The sequence below is a fragment of the Poeciliopsis prolifica genome, unplaced genomic scaffold (assembly GCF_027474105.1).
Source record: "Poeciliopsis prolifica strain line A6 unplaced genomic scaffold, Auburn_PproV2 SCAFFOLD042, whole genome shotgun sequence".
Lineage (NCBI taxonomy): Eukaryota > Metazoa > Chordata > Actinopteri > Cyprinodontiformes > Poeciliidae > Poeciliopsis > Poeciliopsis prolifica.
In genome coordinates this window covers 4,007,501-4,027,459 of record NW_026562417.1, presented here as the reverse complement: position 1 = coordinate 4,027,459, position 19,959 = coordinate 4,007,501, and the positions used below count along the sequence as shown (strand labels likewise).

Sequence of the window (19,959 nt, the reverse complement as noted above, 5' to 3'; positions counted from 1 at the left end):
TGTTTTTTTTGTTTTTTGTTTTTTTTCCTTTTGGGTTTTGGTGTGACTCGTCCAGATATCGCATGTGGGTGGACTCCTGCGCTGAGATGTTTGGTGGCCTCGACATCTGCGCCGTGAAGGCTGTCCACGGGAAAGATGGCAACGACTACATTATCGAGGTCAGCGCGCGTTCCCGAAAAAAACAACACGCGAGAGAGGGTTTGACGCAAAAGGCGGCTGAAACCTGCTGCGTTATGCAACAGTGGGAGCCGTTTTACGCAGGACTTTTACTCAGTGCTGTGAAAAACGAATTGGCCAGTTATGGATTTCTTCAGTTTTTTATTTATTTATTTATTTTTCATCAAATCAGTTTTGCCTACGTATAAAGTTTTCCCTCGAACATCTAATACCTGGAATGCAATTCTGACTAACGCACAGTAAAGTTAATAATAATAATAATAATAATAATAAAGATTCAACTTTCCCAGAATAAAGTGACCAACAAAAAGCCGCCATGAGAGAAAATAAGATTTAAGATTTGAGGGAACTACTCGTCTGATAATTTGATGCTGAAGTGATGAAATATTTACTTATTTGTAAAATAAATGCCAGAGTTTAACTTCAGACGGGGCTCAGGATTCCTCATTCTTATTTGTTTTTTATATTTTTATTTTTTCATTTCATTTATAAAATTATGACTTAATTCTTTTAACATGTGACCTTATTGAGGTAATATGACTTTACCCTCATATTTATTTTGACTAATTCTCATAACATTGCAGCTTATAATATTGAGTTTATTCTTGTCTATACAATACTAATGACTTTATTCTAATCTTTTTAAATACTAGGACTTAATTCCCAATTTCTCACAGTATTATATAATTTTAGTCTCATTATCACAACTTTTTCTCCTAATATTATCAGTTTATTCTTGCATTATTGCAAATTTATTTTGTCTTTTTTTATTTTAAGTGACTTTATTCTGTTTATTATTATTATTTATGCTGGTGTAACATTTTTCTCCTAATTCAATTTTTCAGTCCCATCACAGGCTCAGATACATGATTTTCTGGACTTGATTCTCATTTCAAAAGTGTTTTTGGGATTTGCTCTTAGCTTGATCGTAATATCTGTGTGATGAACAGAATAGAAACTTGTTCAGAGGTTCAAATACCTTTTTCACGGCACTGAATGTAGGCCGGAAACATCAGCTTGGACTTCGTCTTGTTTTTTTTTTTGTATTTTTCCTGATTATAGCGTCAGGAAGGTCACAGCCTGGGGGCCGAGGTGACAAACAGCAGACATGGGTGTAGCAAAACCTGGTGGCACATGATCAAGAGAGCCTTGAAAGAATAATTAGTCTGCAGACCAAACACAGTCAGCTCAATGAAAACAACATCTGAAGTGAGCGGTTGTGTCACGCCGCTGTGTGCTTACCGCTCTGCTGGAGTTTCAGTTTTGACTCTGATGCAAGCAGAGCGGCCCTGAAGCCTGCAGGACGCCTGCAGCAGCAACACCTTCTGATTGGAAGGCTGCCGCCGCTGCCATGTGTCAGTCGCATTCAACACATAAAGCAAAACCTAACTATTTATTCCAATTAGAATTTTTTTTGTCCATGTCTTCTTACATGAAGACAATAGGGGCAGGAAGGATCTCCAGTAGTAGTCAGTCTCGCAAGGAATCTGAAGAGGCCTCTGACTGAAGACTGTTCCTATGACAGTCTCATGACTATCATGACATCCTAACAGCTCATCTCAAGATAACTTAATGCAGTAACGTGTTATGGATCGGTTGTTAGTGACACGATTGAGTTATTAATCTTCTATAACACAATATTAATGACCTACTGCATGAACAAACTTATTCACATGTGATTTCAATATCATTTCTTGTCAAACTGACACATAGCAGTCGCGAAACTGCGATTTTTTTTCCGACGTCAGCATAACATCGACAAAAGGTTTGCGCACATCTGCGGCTGGAGACGAGCAGCTGGACGGCGTGGGATCAGTTTTTAGAACAAGCTGCTCCGCCTCGACGTCTGACTCGCCCGAATTCAGCCCGAGAGCAGGACCGTCGCCCTGCTCTCCATCTCCGGCCGGGCGAGGTCAGCCGTGGAGAAAGCGCTCCACGGCTGAGGCTACCGACTGCCTCAGCGAAAACCCGGCGGCTCCCTGGGGAAGAGCGCCGTTTACTCCTTACTGCCGCTGATTAAATCTGCTGCCAGCTGCAACTCTGTGGCACCTGATGAAGGGCAGACGTGACGTGGCTCAGCATGAGCAGCCGCCGCTCCTACGCAGTCCGAAGCGGGTTTATTCAATACATCGGCCCTGCGACACGAATTAAAACGTCAGACATGAGAATGATGCGATGCTAAATGATGTTAGAGCAGCACACCGAGACGCAATGTCATAGTAATTTAATCCAGTTTAATGCTAAAGAACCGTGACGTTAGTCTGAGTTCTACTTTAATCTGGTCTCTTGCTCCGTTGCTCAGACTCACATCTTTACTCCCAGACCGCCAAAGTTAAATCTGATATAAAACCTCAACAGAAACAGTTGCGTACTCTCACATAGATCTCTGCAGGAATACTTATGTAAAAGGAAAGTGTCTCAGTGAACAGTAAATTGCAATTTATCAGGTTTATCTTAAAGTCGAGTACCACTCCATCTTATTCATGGTGGAGACTGATAGTGGAAGTATTCAAATAAAAAGCGTTATTAATGCGTCGACTTGAACGGTGATTTGAGTTGTGTTTTACTATTTTTGGTCGTCTCTGAGAAGCACTTCAAAATCCTCCAGATGTTTCTTCCGGTTTCTCAGAAGAAATCTTCGGTTTTTAAAGCCTGGTGTGGAGAAGACGGGGCCCATTAACAGGAAGATATAGAAGGCAACGAGTTTTTAATTTGAAGCATAAACAAAGGACTGTGGGAAGACTCTGCTGAGAAAGAAAGATCGAAAAACTGGGAAGAGACGGAGGAATACGTGTTTAACAGTGAAGAAAGGAAGATTCACAAACGCTGAAGATGGAGCGGAGGATCACAGGAGAACCAGACGAGCTAATCACAGGTGAGTAGATGCAGCTGGAGGAAGGGCAAGGTGCAGGTGAAAACGAGAAACAGCTGGGAAGGACGACAAGATGGCAGACTGAGGGAAAGATGAGAGACAAAGAGAAAACTTACATTCAGAACCTGAAACGAAAATGAAGTGCATAAGTACAACGTGCAAAGACGCAATCTAAGTGAATGTCAGGAATGAACTAAAATGGAAGATCTAGCAATAAAGAAGTGATCACGAACCAGAACCATGAATGAAACTGAAGTTCCAACACCTTCGGATCATGAGTCTTCCTTTAAGGACAGAAGCAGGTCCTCAAGGTTAGCAAGCCATGCGATAACCAGAGGCGTTGTGGTGAGAACTTCCCGTCTGGTCAGCAGTTCTTCAGCAGCTCCATCCTCTGCACATTGTGCATGTAGGTTTCCGACTTGCTTACTGAAGCAACTAGGCAGGCCGTCCCTGGTTTCGAAGGTTTCATGCTTGGTTGAGCAGTCCACACCCGACACACTGTCCCCTTTGCTCGGACCGCGTTTATAACGTCGGGACTGAGCTTGCACAAACTCTCCCCTTTTTGGCCGGTTGGAACCCGCTTCGTCACGCATCTTTGTTTTAAAAACATCTTTTTCACAGACGAGCAGCTGGCTGAAAATCTTCATCCACTTAGTGGAGATTGTTAAACGAGTGACTCATGCATTACCGCCACCAAGTTCCCTAAAGAGGCATTGCTACTGAGTGAAGTGGCTTCGTTTGGTAATCTTCACCGTCCTGTTCCCCTTGTGGTTCACAGGTGTAAAATGTGGTGTTTCTTTGTGGCCCTATAGATGGCGCTCATGGCCCAACTGGCGACCAGGACTCCGGTCCGTTATTCTTCAGTACCAGAACAACCATGTGTACAAATGGAGCTGCTCTCCTTATCTAGCCGTTACATCTTTATAACCAAAACTGAGCAACTTGGATCATATAACACTTAAATACTTTCTTGTTGAATTGAAAGTGACCTACTTTTAATGTGACATTTTCTGATGACTTTTTTTTTTTTCTGCTAATCATCATTTATTCTCAGAGGACAGCTGTGAGAATAAACGGAACGATGCGAGGTGGAAACTTTAAGCAGTGGCCAGACGAGAACTTTGTGATGTTCCACAAACAGCAGCAGTGATAGCTCAGCTACATTTTGATACTTGCTGTGGAAACATGTTTAAATGTTGCAGGAATGCCAGAACTCTCAAAGATATGCACAATCTTACTCAGGTTTTCCACAGCTCTACTAAAAAGCTGTTTTGTGCTGCCAGGTGTTTTTTTTTTTTCGTTCAGATGCTAACAGTCCAGCTTTTGGCCTCGCTGACCTCCTCGTCTGGTTTCCATGTTGTCTTTTTGTTTCTGGAGAAACATCAAGGTTCAGTGAAAATACGGCTGCCTCGTCATTCCTCCAGTTATTGATGATGAGACAATGGACCGCTGTCTATTTGTGGTTCATGATTTTTACTGTTATATTTTATGGGTAAATGACTACCTGAAATATTTGAAACTAAAATGCAGCTCGACGTGGTGAAATTTCAAAAAACATTAGCTTCTTGGCTGGGCTTCGACAAGCAGCCAATCCGGGAGTATCATTCATTTTCCTTGTTGTTCATTGGCTGACCCCCGAAGAGAGGAGCTAATGAAGACGGGGAATGTTAACTATCTCCAATGTGCGTATTAATGCATATAAAGTATATTGGACGTCTGAGCTATTAAAAGAAGAACATTTTAGTATGTGCACATCCAATAAAGTGTTGGTTTAAAGTTGTGCACATCAATGCACTCGGCTCACTGCAGCCTGTTGTACATCTTACTCTTTTAAGTGAAAAACAAGCTTTCATTTCAAACGCTGTGTGAAAACGCTTCGAGGATTAAAGTGTCAAAAGCGGATGCCTCTCTAACACCGAGAGAATTGCAATTGATGAAGCCCCAAGATAAAAGTCCAGGAACTTTCCCATGGAACAGAATGCATTGTCCAGACAGATGGACTTTTCCTGCTTTGTGAAAGCCTAGAACAACACTTCTGCGTTCCAGCAGCGGTCCATAGTCATCCAGTCTGCTGGATGACTATGGACCCTAATAAATCAGCAGGGTGGATCCCGGCTCCGCTTGCCACCGCACACTGTTTGAAGTGGAGCCCGGGGACGGTTTGCCAGGCCTCTGCTCGGTCCTGTGCGGCGATGACTTAACTGACCAAAACACAGTGCCACACCCCTCCTCACCGCCAGAGGTTTGCCAAGAAAATGGGCACAAACAGGGAAAGAATTACTCTGATTTGTGCCTCGGCGCTTTCAGTTTCCCACATTGTGTTTTTGTTTTTCTGCATTCATGAGTCTTTATGTCTTCGGTCGTGTCTCTTTCCTCCAAAACCACTTTCCCATCAGATTTTTCCATACTTAGCCCGTGTAATGCCAAGCTATCATTAGCTGCTCCAGCTACCTGACAAAGTCCTTCAAAATTTTAACCTTATTTGAGAGATTAAAAAGAAAAACGGTTATGTTCTTTTTTAGAGGTATTTTAGGCTTATCCAACTCGGTGTCCCATCAAATTGTTTTTTGAGCCAACAAGGCAACAAAACCCCCAGAGCAGCTTTTCTTTTCGTCACTGCTGTTAAAGGATGCTGCATGTGCGTCAGATTTATTGGCGTTGCGAAAACGTGTGAACACAAAGGTTCCTGTTGGAACCTTTTGTTAAAAAAAGAAAAAAAAAGTGATTTATTCAAAAATAAAATCTACGTAATTAATTAATCAACATTAATGCATTAATTTTCCATCCTAGAAGAAATATAAAATACATATATACATACAAAATATCAGTAAATATTGATTATTGGCAATATTGGATATTGATATCCACTTTACGTTTTCGTGTAGACACATATGAAATTACGATTTTTAAATTAATAGAATTATCATCATATTATTATGAATAAAAACAGAGATTGAAGATTGCATCATACAAAAATAAAACAATACAGTTTAATGAAACTTGTTTAATACCTGTTTAAACCTGGATTAGGTAACTTTTATTAGGAATGTGTTGTTTTATATATATATATATATATATATATATATATATATATATATATATATATATATATATATATATATTTATTTTTTTATTTTTTTTTTTTTTTTTTTTGTTAAAACTGTCCCCGTGTCATGACAGGGTAACATGGAACAAATAATCTGTTGAAAACATTGATCTGCTCTGTGAGTTACCCTCTGCAGAAATGCACCACCCTCAGCCAAAAACAACCAATCAGAGCCAGGAGGAGGGTCTCAGCGCCGTCAATCAATGATGCTAAATGTGCTAATGGCAGTGAAACAACTTATCCGGCTTATCCGTCGTCATTGCTGTCCATGCTAACCAGGACAGCTAGCTGCTAGCTTCAGGGTACCAGAGAGCAAAGAGGAGGACTGACAACGCTAAGGCTATGATTGTTTGTTCGTACTAGGAGAAGGCAGAAGAGCTCCGTTTTTTTCACAGAATGTCTGTCTTGTATAATGCTACAACATAGTGACACTTTCAACTAATATGTAAAAAATATATATATAAACATCAAATACTGCAAACTTTTGCAGCTTTAGAAGGAACGTTCAGTCTGACAAAGGAGACTCATCAGAAAGTTCAAATTTATTGAATATGTCTACAGGCTTTTTAATGCTCTTCCTTATAGTCTTGACAGATAACTGCTCAACCTAATGTTGCTACTTTAAGCTTTTAAATGTTTCATATAAATGTTTGTGGTCTGAACGGAGGCGCAAGAAAAATCTGAGCAAACATAGATACAGCGTTCTTCTTCAGCAACAATGTATACATCCCTTAACAGTTTTTTTTTTTTTTTCATTTCTATTTTCATGCTAGTAAAAGTCACGTAGCACTTGAACAAACAACAGTCCTGTGGATGTTTAGTCAGTATTTATCCAAAAGTGCCAATAAAAGCCACAGCCATGAGTTTCTTAGTGAGGCTGTGACTCCTGACTGGCCCTGAGCTCGGTAAACACCGGGAGCCAGAGGACCGGCACACGCATCCGTGCCTGGAGCCGTGTTTACAGCCTGGTGCCAGCAGAACCGGCAGTCGCCATTTCCTGCTGGCGCTCGTCATGGTCAGCAGGGAGGAAGTCGCCGGGTCTCCATGCCTCCCGCAGTCCGAACATCGTCACTGTGACCTGAGGGCTTCGGAATTTTGTTGACTTGAATGTTTAGGCTGTAAGGTAATAGTAACCTATTTTGGGCCTGTGAATTGGACGCCCGTTTAAAGTTTACCTAAATGACAGAGGCGTATAAATCTGGGCTTCGGTCCGTGAAAGTCATTACTAGAGCAAAATGAAAGGCTAAAAAAAAAACCTGGAATTATGCGAGGTAGTCCCAGTTTATATCCGAATAAAAACTACTGCAGGAAACCAAAGTGGTTGTCCCAGTTCGGAGGAGATGCTGGGACGGATCCACATCCAGGGCCTTTCTGGTGAGCAGTGCATGGGAACATCCAGAGGAGTCCATCCCATCCGGCTATTAATTGGACTTGAGGTCTGCAGAGGCTTGTAAAGCTCTTAACCTCTGACCTCAATAGCAGAGTCGTACGTGTGACCTGAAAAACTGACTCATTTTTTATTCTTTGTTGACCTTTATTCACTGTCACTGAACTCTATGATACAACACAGCCATCTAGTGGCGGGTTAATATATTTCTTTTGCTTGACATTTCCTGTCTGCAGGTGATGGACAGCTCCATGCCTCTGATTGGTGAGCACATGGAGGAGGACAGACAGCTCATCACTGAGCTGGTCATCAGCAAGATGGCGCTTGTGCTGCTGGGAGTTGTTACACCTCAGACTTCTGCTGTGAAGGTACAAACTGCAGCTGTGAGGTCAGCTCAAAGTTTTCATTTCAAATGCGACATGAAAGATTGCAGTGCGCAATAATGAAGCAGTAATGGATGTAAACACCACGATATGAACATATAGCGTGATGTTTAAAAAAAAAGAAAAAGTAGCCCTGATAGTTTGACTTTTTTGTTAAACTGGTACTGTAATTAATTAATCACATTTTAATTGAAAACGTATGTTCAGTCAAAATAAGCAACATTTTCAGTCTTGTTTACGGATGTTTGTTGTACAAGAAACACATATAAGAAACATACACATTTTTTATATGACTGGTTTTGTAAAAAAAAATTAAAAAAACACAGCAACAACAAAAAGACAGTAATTAAATTGTGTTATATTTCTAACACCTGGAATTCCAGGTCATCAATACATTAAAATGAATGTGATCAGTTTCCGAGCTTATTTTCTACATAACCAATAATCACCACAGACTGTTTAAGTGGAAACATTGATGTAAAAACAATCTGGAGTATTTTTTGCCAGTATTGGGTGAAATAGCTCTTCACTGTTTAAGTGATGACAAAAAATATGAAGTAATCACTAAATGTCATTGCATTCAGCATTGCAAACATAAAAATAGCACGATGAAAATAAAAAGTGACATTATTAAATATTATAAGCAGTGATATTAAACAGTGCAACTGTTCCAGTAAACAGCTCACAGTGTTTGCATTCAGTCATTTTGAATTTCTTTATGAGTGTCATGTTTTTTGCAGTTGCGTTGAGAGGTGCTCAGTTTGTTGCAGTTTAGGATGCAAAACACTAGATGTCAGTCTATTTCACTCACTAGACCTTTCATTAACTACTGTTGCTATAGCAATGCAACAGATGCCAGAAGATTCAGTGGATTTGAAAAAAAACAAAACATTTTTTTTCCAAAAACGTAACCTTTCTCTCTGTCTGTGTCCCTCCATGTTCAGACCACTCAGCCCAGGCGAGGTGAGTTTAATCCTCAGTGTAACGGCGGCCCTGTTGTCCACACACTGAGGTGAAACACAACGTGTGTTTCCAGGCGGTCACCGCTCTGGTTCGGCCTCTCCGTCGCAGTCGGCCCAGGGCTCGCCTCAGAGAGCGCGCTCCGCCACCACCTCTCCCAGCCAGGCCTTCCAGCCCGGCCCCATCCCGGCCTCCTCTGGGCCCGGATCTCAGAAACAGTCCCCTCATCTCAAGTAAGTCCAAACTGCAGAGCGCCAGCTTTTGCTTATCTTTTCATGTCTCTAATCAATTGTGTAAAAAGCCCAAAATGGATCAAACCAACAAAAACCCGGTTGGGGATACTTCAGTCGCCTTCTCAGCTCCCCTCTCGGTCCTTTGCAGGATTCTCTTCTCGAACCAGATGAACAACCGTTCATCGGTGCTCTTCCCCATTGGCCAATGATGACTGTTGTTCTTTCTGTTGTGCAGCAAATCCCAGTCACTGACCAACACCTTCACAGAAACGTTACGGGGAAGCCTGACCGACGACGAGGCCAAGGCTGAGACCATCCGCAGCCTCCGGCAGTCCTTCGCCAGCCTCTTCTCTGACTAAAGAAGCCCCGCCCCCCTTGGGCTTCACGTTGGACGTCAGGTCAAAGACTAAAAAAATTAAAAAGGGTGGGGAAAAAAAAAACAGCTTCATTTGTAAAGGAGTCTCTTCTCTCTTCCAAACTTCGGCTTTGTGTTTTTTCTTTGCGTTAACCCAGTTGTCCATCTGCTGTTCTCAGAATATTAGTGAAGTCAGCACTAGAAAGACCAAGACATCCTCAGGATCTTAGAGGAAGTTAGAAGGAGCCAAACTTTCAAAGGTAATGCAGTGCCTTTCCCGTTAAAACCCAAAAACTTCTCTGTTTTGCATTGAGATTTTACAGCAGAGATCAACGACTGCCTCGAACTGTAAGCAGAAGAAAAGCGTTAAAAAAAGCAAACAGGTTTAAATAAAAATAACCATTAGAGTTTATGGATGAGACGTGACACAAAGCGAAATGAAGACATTTACAAGGTGTTTATTCTGATCACTTGAGGACGTCTGGCCTTTCTAGTGCTGACTGCTGTCACTACAGCAGATCCTCATGTGGTAGCTTGTGCTGCTTGGTATATTATCGTTCTGCATCCTGGTACAGATGTGTTCCCGTTTTGTCTCTTTTCACCTTTACCCGTTTTAAGTGACACGCGGCTTCCGGGTTATTTGCTACGTGAACGTGCCAAACGGTCACAGTTCGCCAGCGAGCTCTGAAGCTCCTCAGCCAGCAGTCGCAGACATCCAGAGTGTGACGCAGCGACTCCTCTACCCCTGGCCTAACTTTACCAAAGTGCTTTTCAATAGCATATATAAAAAAAACCCTCTGCACCGGGTCTGGAGAGCAGTCAGCTGGTAGAAACATTTCTACCCGGCTCGAGGCCGTCGTCTTCCATCACAGCTCAGTGGCTCTTTATCTTTCTAAGCTCAGTTAGTTTCACCTTTAAGCTTTTGTCCAGCTGGATTGGCATCACAGCTGCTTCTGCTGGGCGCTGGTGAGCAGCGAGGCTCACTCCGGACAGAAAAGGTTCAGTTATAATCCGGAATGTTCCATATTTTCTCTCTGCTCTCTGCAGCCCTCGTCAGCTGAATTTACAAGCGCTCCGCAATACGTCTCGTTTTGGAATTCAGAGCCGTATATGGACTCGAACCGAACCACTGAGGCAGTCCTAACTTCTGAAGAGTTGGGATTTATTTATTGGTTAAAATGTTTCCTGGAAAGTGAGTTGACTTCAGAAATCCTTCTCGTCTCACTGCAGGCTGCAGGCTTTCCGAGACATGAACGTCAGTGAAGGTCAGATTTGCAAACACAATGCAGCCATTGTGTATTCATCTGTCATTCACACAAGGAAAAAAGGCAACTTTGAATGACAACTTTGCTTTTTTTCACGGGCAAATATTATAATTTTCCAACTGTTTTCAGACATGCAGAGTGAGATTTTATCCATCCAGTCGAACAAAGTCAGGGGAAATGTTATGTGACTGCAGTAACATGGAGACCTATCAAACCAGCGCCCTGTGGAGGGCATAAGAAGCTCTGTGTTGAGGCCAGTCTGCCTTCAATTGATAGCGTGTGACAAAAACTGTAATTCAAAACATTAGATTCCAGGCAGCATTCATATATATACTGTAATTTCTTTGTCACCACAAAATTCAGAGAGAGTTTTACATTTTTCTCTACATAATCACGTGATGTTTTACCAAATATGGCTTAACAATTAACCGCTAACATGGCTGTCAAAATGGCATTCCGAGGAAACCTTCCACTCAAACCCGATCAGTTGAAGCTAGTTAGCAACAATAAACACACAGGAGGACCATTCGCACAGAATGGTTAGCATAACATGATACGTGTAGATCAGTAGACATTTTGTACTGACTCCTAAAGCTTGAAAAATAAATATTTTCTTACATAGTAAACATTATGCTCACAAACGATAGCTGTGGTTGCCAGCCTGGCTATTCTCTCCCTGCTTGAGCGACCGATGGTAGACCTAGTCCAAGTATTTCATGTCTACTGGGCAAAAAGTCTTTCCAACAGAGAAACTGTTCATCTCTGTTGCAGATTTCAACATTTGCAGGATGCTTCATAATATTTCAAATCTACTTGAATTTTATAAGGGTTTGAATTATCCTGTTGTTCACTAATGTTCAAGTGAAATCAATTAATTAATCTAAACTGAGAATCCAGTTGCTTACACAGCTGAATATTTATCAAATTATTAGAGATAAATGAAATTAATTTCAGTGGCTTGTCTAACACACTCAGTATCTGTTGTGAACTGCATCAAGATAAATAATGTGTGCCCAAGCTGTCAGGTTTTTAAAATACTTCATTTCAGAGGAGCTGTTTTCTGAGTGGTTAGCTTCGTTAGCCCTGTCAAGCTAACCAATTCGGACACCCTGATTCCTGGCGTCTACGATACTAGCATACATTAAACATGTTCCAAAGCAGAGACAGAACTCTTCATTTTAGTTATATTTATGCAGTTTTTGTTTTAATACGTCTGCAGCAAAGTTAATCAAAATGTTAAAATATATTTTTTTTTTACCAGTACCAGCAATTTACCAAAAATAATCTTTAACAATGATTCTTTCCGCTTGATTTGCTTTTGACTGGGGATAAATTTTAAATACACGGCCAAGCAGGATTTATACTGAAAAACCAAAGCTTTGGTGTAGCTTAGCCTAAATGTTAATCAATGCTAACTGAAAGGGTTTTGTTAGCCAGTTATAAATTAGTATCGTTTCACCTTTACCAGTATGACGTTGACAGTGCTAATTGCCCTGAACCAGCTTTGACCTAATCAATATTTGCCCTTACTTTTTACACACCTTTACTCTGAGATGGTTTTTCTCCTGCTGAATTGAAATGAAGTAATGCTGCATTTATATAAACATCTTTTATTCACACCGATAACATAAAAAAAAACCCTGCTAATAAAGTCGACCTTTAAAACTGCAGAGGCAAACGTCCTAGTTAAAGCAAGCAATAAAATAGAGACACAAATACACAACAGTGCAGCCCTTCACTTGTTTGTTTTATATCTGAAGTCCCATAATAATGTGCAAAAAGCTTCTATGTCCCAAATCTAGTTTTTTTTTTTTTTTTTTTTGCTTTTTTGTTTTTTGTAGGAAGCTATTTTGATAGTTATGCTAATGTTAGCTTTTACTCTAAAGATCGTAATGCCCACCAGCCAGGACAAATAGATCTTAATGGTGGGTGGAATATGGTTGGTTTAATGTGTTACTGTGGCGGCCATCTTTTCAGCTCCAAAGCTAACCGGACAGCACCTGAAAGAAGCTAATATTTCATATTTATCCTGGCTTAGAAAGGATTGAGTCAGACAGAAGGTAAACTGGATTCCACTGGTTTTTTTCAGTATAAATTTTCCTTTCCCATCGACCCATACATGACTCCGTGGATCCTGATGAGTCACCATTGTCACCAATTTCATAAAATTGTGTACGGTTCTGGTGGCAAGCAGGGCAGAAAAAGGGACCAGTGGAGGATTTCTTTGGGGTTACATTTTGGCCCTATATTGATCATTTATAGGTTTGATGCAGGACAGTTGACTTAACAGATAAAAATGTAAATGTGGCCCATATGTGTAACTGATTTTCTTAATGTCCATTTCAGCACAAAGCCACAGCTCTCAGCCGGTTCTTGTTGTTGTACTTAGTCAGACCAAGTGGATCCCATATGTGAAGCCATTCAGAGCCCAGGCCCAGTTAGTCCCAATGATGCTTGCGCTGGACCCATATGATGCCCACCAACATCTCTGCCTCAGATGTTGCAAATTCAGCGTCTTGTAATTTTGCTCTTTTGCGGTCAGTCCTTATCTGGTCTCACTGTGTCAATACGGACCAAAATACATGTCATTATCTTTACTGTAGGGATTACTCCTGTTTAGCATGCAACACCAGTATGAAAAGCCATAATCGAGCAATGCGGATTTCTATCCTTTGTGTGCCACGCAATAAAGCTGTGACATCACTCACAAAGCGGTGCGTTAGCGGTTCGCTACTATAATCACTGTGTCCGTGGCCTCTCCTGCCTCGCAGAGAAACTCAGCAATTGTTGCTTCTTCCTTTTGAAGGTTTCCCGTTTGATTTCTGTCAGGAGAGCGTTGGATGTCACTTCTCTTCTTTCCGCTTCAAACTGGAAGTTGGGCGAAAACGTGACGACGACTTGGTGTCGCGTAGCTTCAGTGGTCTCTATTTTGGAGCTGAGGACCATGATCTCATTCGTTTGACAGGCTCGATGTTTTGAGTCGTTTTGGAACCAAGCTTGAAAATGTTGCACCTACCTCAGGCTTAGCAGTGCTTTCAGAAACTGGCTGTACTTGTGGAGATTTTGTGTTTTCTACAAGGATCTGTGCAAAGACATTCAGACTCCCTTCACCAGTTTGACCTGCAAACTTTACAAAAAAAAAAAACAACGTTCTAGTGTGTGCGATACTGACCTAAGGATGATCGCCATCTTAATATCATATCCTGTGTGATTTAAAATGAAACAGGATGGAGCCGGTGTGCCTTGCATGCAACAATTAGTGGAGTGTGACATACCAAATGACCAGGCACTCCCAAAACACTCTGTCTCCTCTAGTGGAAATTTACTGATGCGCCTCAATAAATGTGCAAATAATTTAAAAATTAATTTGACTTAAAAAAGATAGATGAACCATTGCTGGAGTCAACAAGCAGAATAAATTAAAAATAATAAATTAGGTCATTTATAAATATTGAAAGGTTCGTATATTTCTTATGCAGACAATTATATTGCAACTGTTACGTGAGTTAGCCTGTTTAAAGAGTTTTATGTATTCAAAAACTTCCAAACCAGTTGAAAATATAATTGCCATCCTTGTCAAATCCTGAACTGGCTGGTTTGGTTCCACTAGCAGCACACATGCCTGCTTACTGACAGACGGGTAGAATAATAAAACACGTTAAATAGTACCTGTCTGACAGCACGAAGCAGGTCACAAGATGGTAGAAAGGATCAGAAATCAAGTTTTTGGATTCTATAACAAAATCATTTGGAAGTTCAGTGAGGGGCTCAAAAATGAATAAGGTGCAGTTTGTGCAGTGGCCTAGTCCATGTCCAAACCTCAGTCCATTTACGGGCATGACCATTAACAAGCCATTATTGCTTGAAAACCAGTTATTGTGGCTGAAGTAAAACAAGTGCAAAAAACTGAATGCAAGTTATCACAAAGCAGGATTTAGGTTTAGGAGGCATTTACTTTTTCACAAAATTCAAACACAACTCTTTTGTTTTTCTTTTTTTTGTTACTCAAGTTATCCTTGAATAAAATAAATAGAAACTTCTTCATGTTTGAATATGGACAACGTGGAACAAAAGACCAGAAAGTCTTTAAAGGCAACATTTACTTGATAAGCGCCTTTTTTTTTCTTTTTTTTATCAGTCTTATATAATCTGATTCCAAATGAACTTAGAGATTTTAATTATCTTTAAATGTTTGTCCAAACAATAAAAATTAATTCATTTTTGCCCCTTTTTGAATTTAATTGCAGTCATATCTTGAGGTGTCCTGAGGGGGCCCAGACTTTGTCTTTCAGCCCAGGACAGCTTGGCAGGTTGCTACGGCCCTGCCGCTGGTCCGTTTTGTCTTTTTATTTATTTATTTATTTTTACTTTCAACTTCAAGTACTTGTGCACCTGTTTCTTATCACGTCCTCATTTGCTTCTTTGGAGAAAATAATAGTAATAATTTTTAAAAAATCGCAATACAGCTACGTTTTATCGTTTAAAACTAACTGAACTAATATGCATTCAAAGAGCCTTGCCATGTACTGCAAGCTAACACTCGATGTGATGTGTGTGTACAGCATGGATTTCCTTTGGCAGTCATCCTGTCCACCGCGTTCCTTCCTCCCCGCTGAATGACGGCTGGTGTCGTGAGGTTTTTCAGTGTATCAATGTTCTGTATATCGCTGTAAACATGGCATGGAAACCAACTTTTCTCGTGTGCCTCAGGTGTGTAAATTTAGTGATCATGTGACCTTAATGTCTGGCTGCTTGTTTGTGAGACGTGTGACGCATCTCTTGTGTTTCCGTAACTTATTATTATTAATATTGTTATCATTCACATGATCTCTGTACTTTTATGAATTTATTTATTGATTTTTTGTTTTTCTGTCTGAAAAACAGGATTTCGGTTAATAAAGCGCGACAACTTTTAATACACCTGTGCTTGTCCTCTGGCCTCTGTTTGTCCACTTTTCTCCATTTATGGTCACTGGGTCTCCAAAGACAACGTGCAGCAATCAGATAATGGAGCGATAATCCTAAATATTCCTTCATCTTAGATCAGTTCTCTGTTTTATTCCTTTTGGCATGAAGCTCGGCGTGTTACAATCTGCCTCAAAGAGGAACCTGCAGCCCTTCCTTTCATCTGCTGCCTATTTTAAACCACGCTCTGAAACGAACCTCATGCATAAAACACTCGCTCGCTTTATTTTTCAAACAGCACCAGATGTCCTTCATTTCGAAGAAAATTGCACATCTGAGTCGAAAATCATTGCCGGCTATGCTTTGATCAGGAAACGTAGGTCATCCCTGGACAAATTTCTTCTGTTGTTGCTCCTTTTTTGTCCCCTGCCCCCAGACAAACACCTGAATAAATGCAAAGATTGTTTTCAAATAACGATTTATGTCATTAAGAGGAATATTTGTGATGAGTCAAACTGGTAGGTTTTAATCTGCATTTTTAATATCTGCGAGGAGGCCTGTGGAGAAGAGACATTATGTCTCATATGTTTACGTTTGGCAGTAATCTGAAATACAAGTTAGTGTTTTTGTCATGCAGCCTGGTTGGTACAGACAGCTTCACTCCCAGAGTGAATCAGATCCTAATTTTAAACATGCTTTTTGTTTTTCTTCAGGCTCATTAATATTAGTCACCACAAAACCTGAAACAAGTCTAAATGTCCGTCTGCACAATGAACACAAAACAGAATAGTAGCAGCATGGAGGCCACATTAATGCACCAGTAAAGAGCATAAATCATGTGGAAGCATTGTGAGAACATAATTAAAGTTCCAAGAGCTCAAAAAAAGAAAATGTTGGGATTTTTGAAGTTTCCTGTTGCATGATAATCTATTTTAGCTAATGTTAGGTTAACAACTCACTGAATGCATCTTCAAGATTGTCTCGCGTCTAACAACACGACTTGTTAATCTCTAACAAATCTTAATAAAAAAGAAACCCCATGGGGCTGAGAGGCTGAAGATGAAACACTGCGCTGTTTTCACTGAAAACGTTGCAGCCATCCAGTCCGCGGCCGCTGATTTATCGAGGCAATTCAGATAAGATCCAGCATTACGTAACACGTCCAGCATTTCATTCCTCTTACTGCTGCTTTTATCTCTAATGCCGTCACTCTGATCCAGTTCGCTGCCATGTTCAGCAAGCTTTCACCTCGTAAGAACAGATTTATGGGCTCCTTAAAGAGCCGTTGAACTCTTCCCTCCTCCTTGTGTCAGTCGGCCTCTCTGAGGTCACTCCAGGCTCTCTGCGTCCTGAAACGTCCTGCCGCTGACATCCCCCCCCCCCCTCCACCGACCCAGTCCAGAACATGTGTTGCATACCAGGCCCCTGGCAGCCTGATGGTAATCTGCTGCCAGTGTGAATTCTTTAGTGGTGTTTAAGGGGGGATGTGGGAACCTGTGATGTGCCGCAGGTCCGTGCCTGCCTGCCTGCCTGTGGGATCATCCATCGACACGATGCCGAATGGGACCCGAGGGAAATCAGACCAACTCAGAGAGAAGAACATATGTGACGCGGGTGACGCGGAGACGCAGGGGTTAACCACAACGCATATGAAGAGGATTTAGTCCTTGATGCAGCCATCGCAGGTTCGATTCCCAAACTGGTGACCTTTGCTGCATGTCTTCTTCTCTCTCTTTACCTACTTTCCTGTCTTAGCACTTTCAAAAAAAATGCAAACTAAAAAAATGTTTAAAAAATGAAATAAAACTATGATGGCCCTATTAGGACCGTTGTAAACAGAAAAAATAAGTGGCACCAGCCATAAAATGCATAATAAAGAAGAAAAATACGTTATTGGGGTTTTTTTTCTGGTGAAAATGAACCATCTTGTTTCATTTCTACCTATAATTTCCCTGACAGGCCTTGGGCTGACTCGTTTTCAAACAGTACTCTCATGTCACCGGCAGGGGGCGTTCTCCTTCCACGCTCAACGCTTTCTGCTCTCCGTTGAACTCGCTTCATGTCTCATATGTTTCAGCCCAGCTGTTCGTCTCCTCTCCGAACGACGTGATGACGTGCTCTCAGCTCTGACGTAGCTACGGCCATGTCGGCTGAACACAAAAGTGTCTGTCGGGGACGAATAAAAGAGACGCTGCTTAGCAACAGCTGGATCGACAGAGCGCAGCATGCTGAACATGTGTGGACGCAACGAAGACTTTTATTATTATCATTTTACTTTTGAAAGCACCTGTGAGAATTAGTCATTTCATCATATTTGTGAACAGGGAGGTGTGCAATGCTGCAAGTTTTGTCATTGATCTGATGGCAAATAAATAGAGGGCCCATATCACCAAATCATTTCTGTTGGTTGTGATCCATATGTCAAAGTCTGTAAAATACTTTCGCAGGATATTTACAAGAAAAGCGGAAATACAACATAAGTCATTTGTGTGCGTTTCCCTTTAAGTGAAGTGCAAAAAAGTTGTCCTTTCAGACAAAAAAATAATAATAATCTAGAATCTTTTTTAAAGGTAGAGTTGAGAAACTGCAACACAAAAATAAATGGAGATTTCAAGAGGGAGTCTGAAATGAAAGCGTTGATCCGACACCGATACAGATACCAACACCGATACCGATACTGATACTGATACTGATACTGGTGTGGTATTTATGGATTGGATATTTGGATAGATCCACCCGCCGTTACTGCAAAAATATTCCCCAGTGAGTGGAAAACAGGAGCTGCAGCCATTTACCTGCAGAAACATCACAGAGCAGCGTCAGCAGAGCGGAGGTTCCTGTAGTCATGGCAACGACTCTCCAAACTTCATGTGACCTTCAGATTAGCGGTTGAACAGAGCGCGTCATGGAACGGCCTGAATCCAAACCTCGACTTCAACAACATGGTGAAGTAATGAAAGGTGTCGCCGCTGGACTCTAAAGCGGTGGAGACATGTCCCCTGATGAGACGAACAGCCTCTACATGGATTGTTTTTTAAGTGTAAAGTTTGGTGGATGGATGATATTGGATTATAATTTAATTACATTTTTTGTCATGGGGCCCAAGATCCCTGGCCCCTGTGAGCAAAGCCCCTGTTCCTCACTATAAAAAGAGTAATAAAAGTACATACCATTTGTGCTGATATCGCATCGGGTCAGTATTGGTTTGTAATCACAGCAGCAATATCTATATCACAAGTAAAAACATCGCATCAGGAAAACGAGAGGAAACGTCCATTAATCTAACCGAACAGTGACATGAAAGTACATTTCCAGCCTGATTAATGTGTTGGTTAATGTTTTGGTTAATGTTTTGGTTAATGTGTTGGTTAATGTTTTGGTTAATGTGTTGGTTAATGTTTTGGTTAATGTTTTGGTTTGTTTTGGTTAATGTTTTGGTTAATGTGTTGGTTAATGTTTTGGTTAATGTGTTGGTTAATGTTTTGGTTAATGTTTTGGTTAATGTTGGTTAATGTGTTGGTTAATGTTTTGGTTAATGTGTTGGTTAATGTTTTGGTTAATGTGTTGGTTAATGTTTTGGTTAATGTTTTGGTTAATGTGTTGGTTAATGTTTTTGGTTAATGTTTTGGTTAATGTTTTGGTTAATGTTTGGTTAATGTTTTGGTTAATGTGTTGGTTAATGTGTTGGTTAATGTTTTGGTTAATGTTTTGGTTAATGTGTTGGTTAATGTTTTGGTTAATGTTTTGGTTAATGTGTTGGTTAATGTTTTGGTTAATGTTTTGGTTAATGTTTTGGTTAATGTGTTGGTTAATGTTTTGGTTAATGTTTTGGTTAATGTTTTGGTTAATGTGTTGGTTAATGTGTTGGTTAATGTTTTGGTTAATGTTTTGGTTAATGTTTTGGTTAATGTGTTGGTTAATGTTTTGGTTAATGTTTTGGTTAATGTTTTGGTTAATGTGTTGGTTAATGTGTTGGTTAATGTTTTGGTTAATGTGTTGGTTAATGTTTGGTTAATGTGTTGGTTAATGTTTTGGTTAATGTGTTGGTTAATGTGTTGGTTAATGTTTTGGTTAATGTTTTGGTTAATGTGTTGGTTAATGTGTTGGTTAATGTGTTGGTTAATGTTTTGGTTAATGTTTTGGTTAATGTGTTGGTTAATGTTTTGGTTAATGTTTTGGTTAATGTGTTGGTTAATGTTTTGGTTAATGTGTTGGTTAATGTTTTGGTTAATGTTTGGTTAATGTGTTGGTTAATGTTTTGGTTAATGTTTTGGTTAATGTTTTGGTTAATGTGTTGGTTAATGTTTTGGTTAATG

At 40.5% G+C, this 19,959-nt stretch overlaps 1 protein-coding gene across 1 annotated transcript in view; it reads left to right on the top strand.

The window, feature by feature from the left end:
- LOC129376018 (synapsin-3-like) overlaps positions 1-15,658 on the top strand; it is an 88,442-nt gene extending 72,784 nt beyond the window's left edge. Inside the window, exons 10-14 of the mRNA XM_055055413.1 lie at positions 56-158; positions 7,779-7,910; positions 8,870-8,888; positions 8,962-9,118; positions 9,354-15,658. Of these exons, the coding sequence (XP_054911388.1) occupies positions 56-158; positions 7,779-7,910; positions 8,870-8,888; positions 8,962-9,118; positions 9,354-9,477 (535 nt within the window). The 3' untranslated portion in view covers positions 9,478-15,658. The remainder of the gene's footprint in view (positions 1-55; positions 159-7,778; positions 7,911-8,869; positions 8,889-8,961; positions 9,119-9,353) is intronic.
- The last annotated feature ends 4,301 nt before the right edge of the window (positions 15,659-19,959 follow it).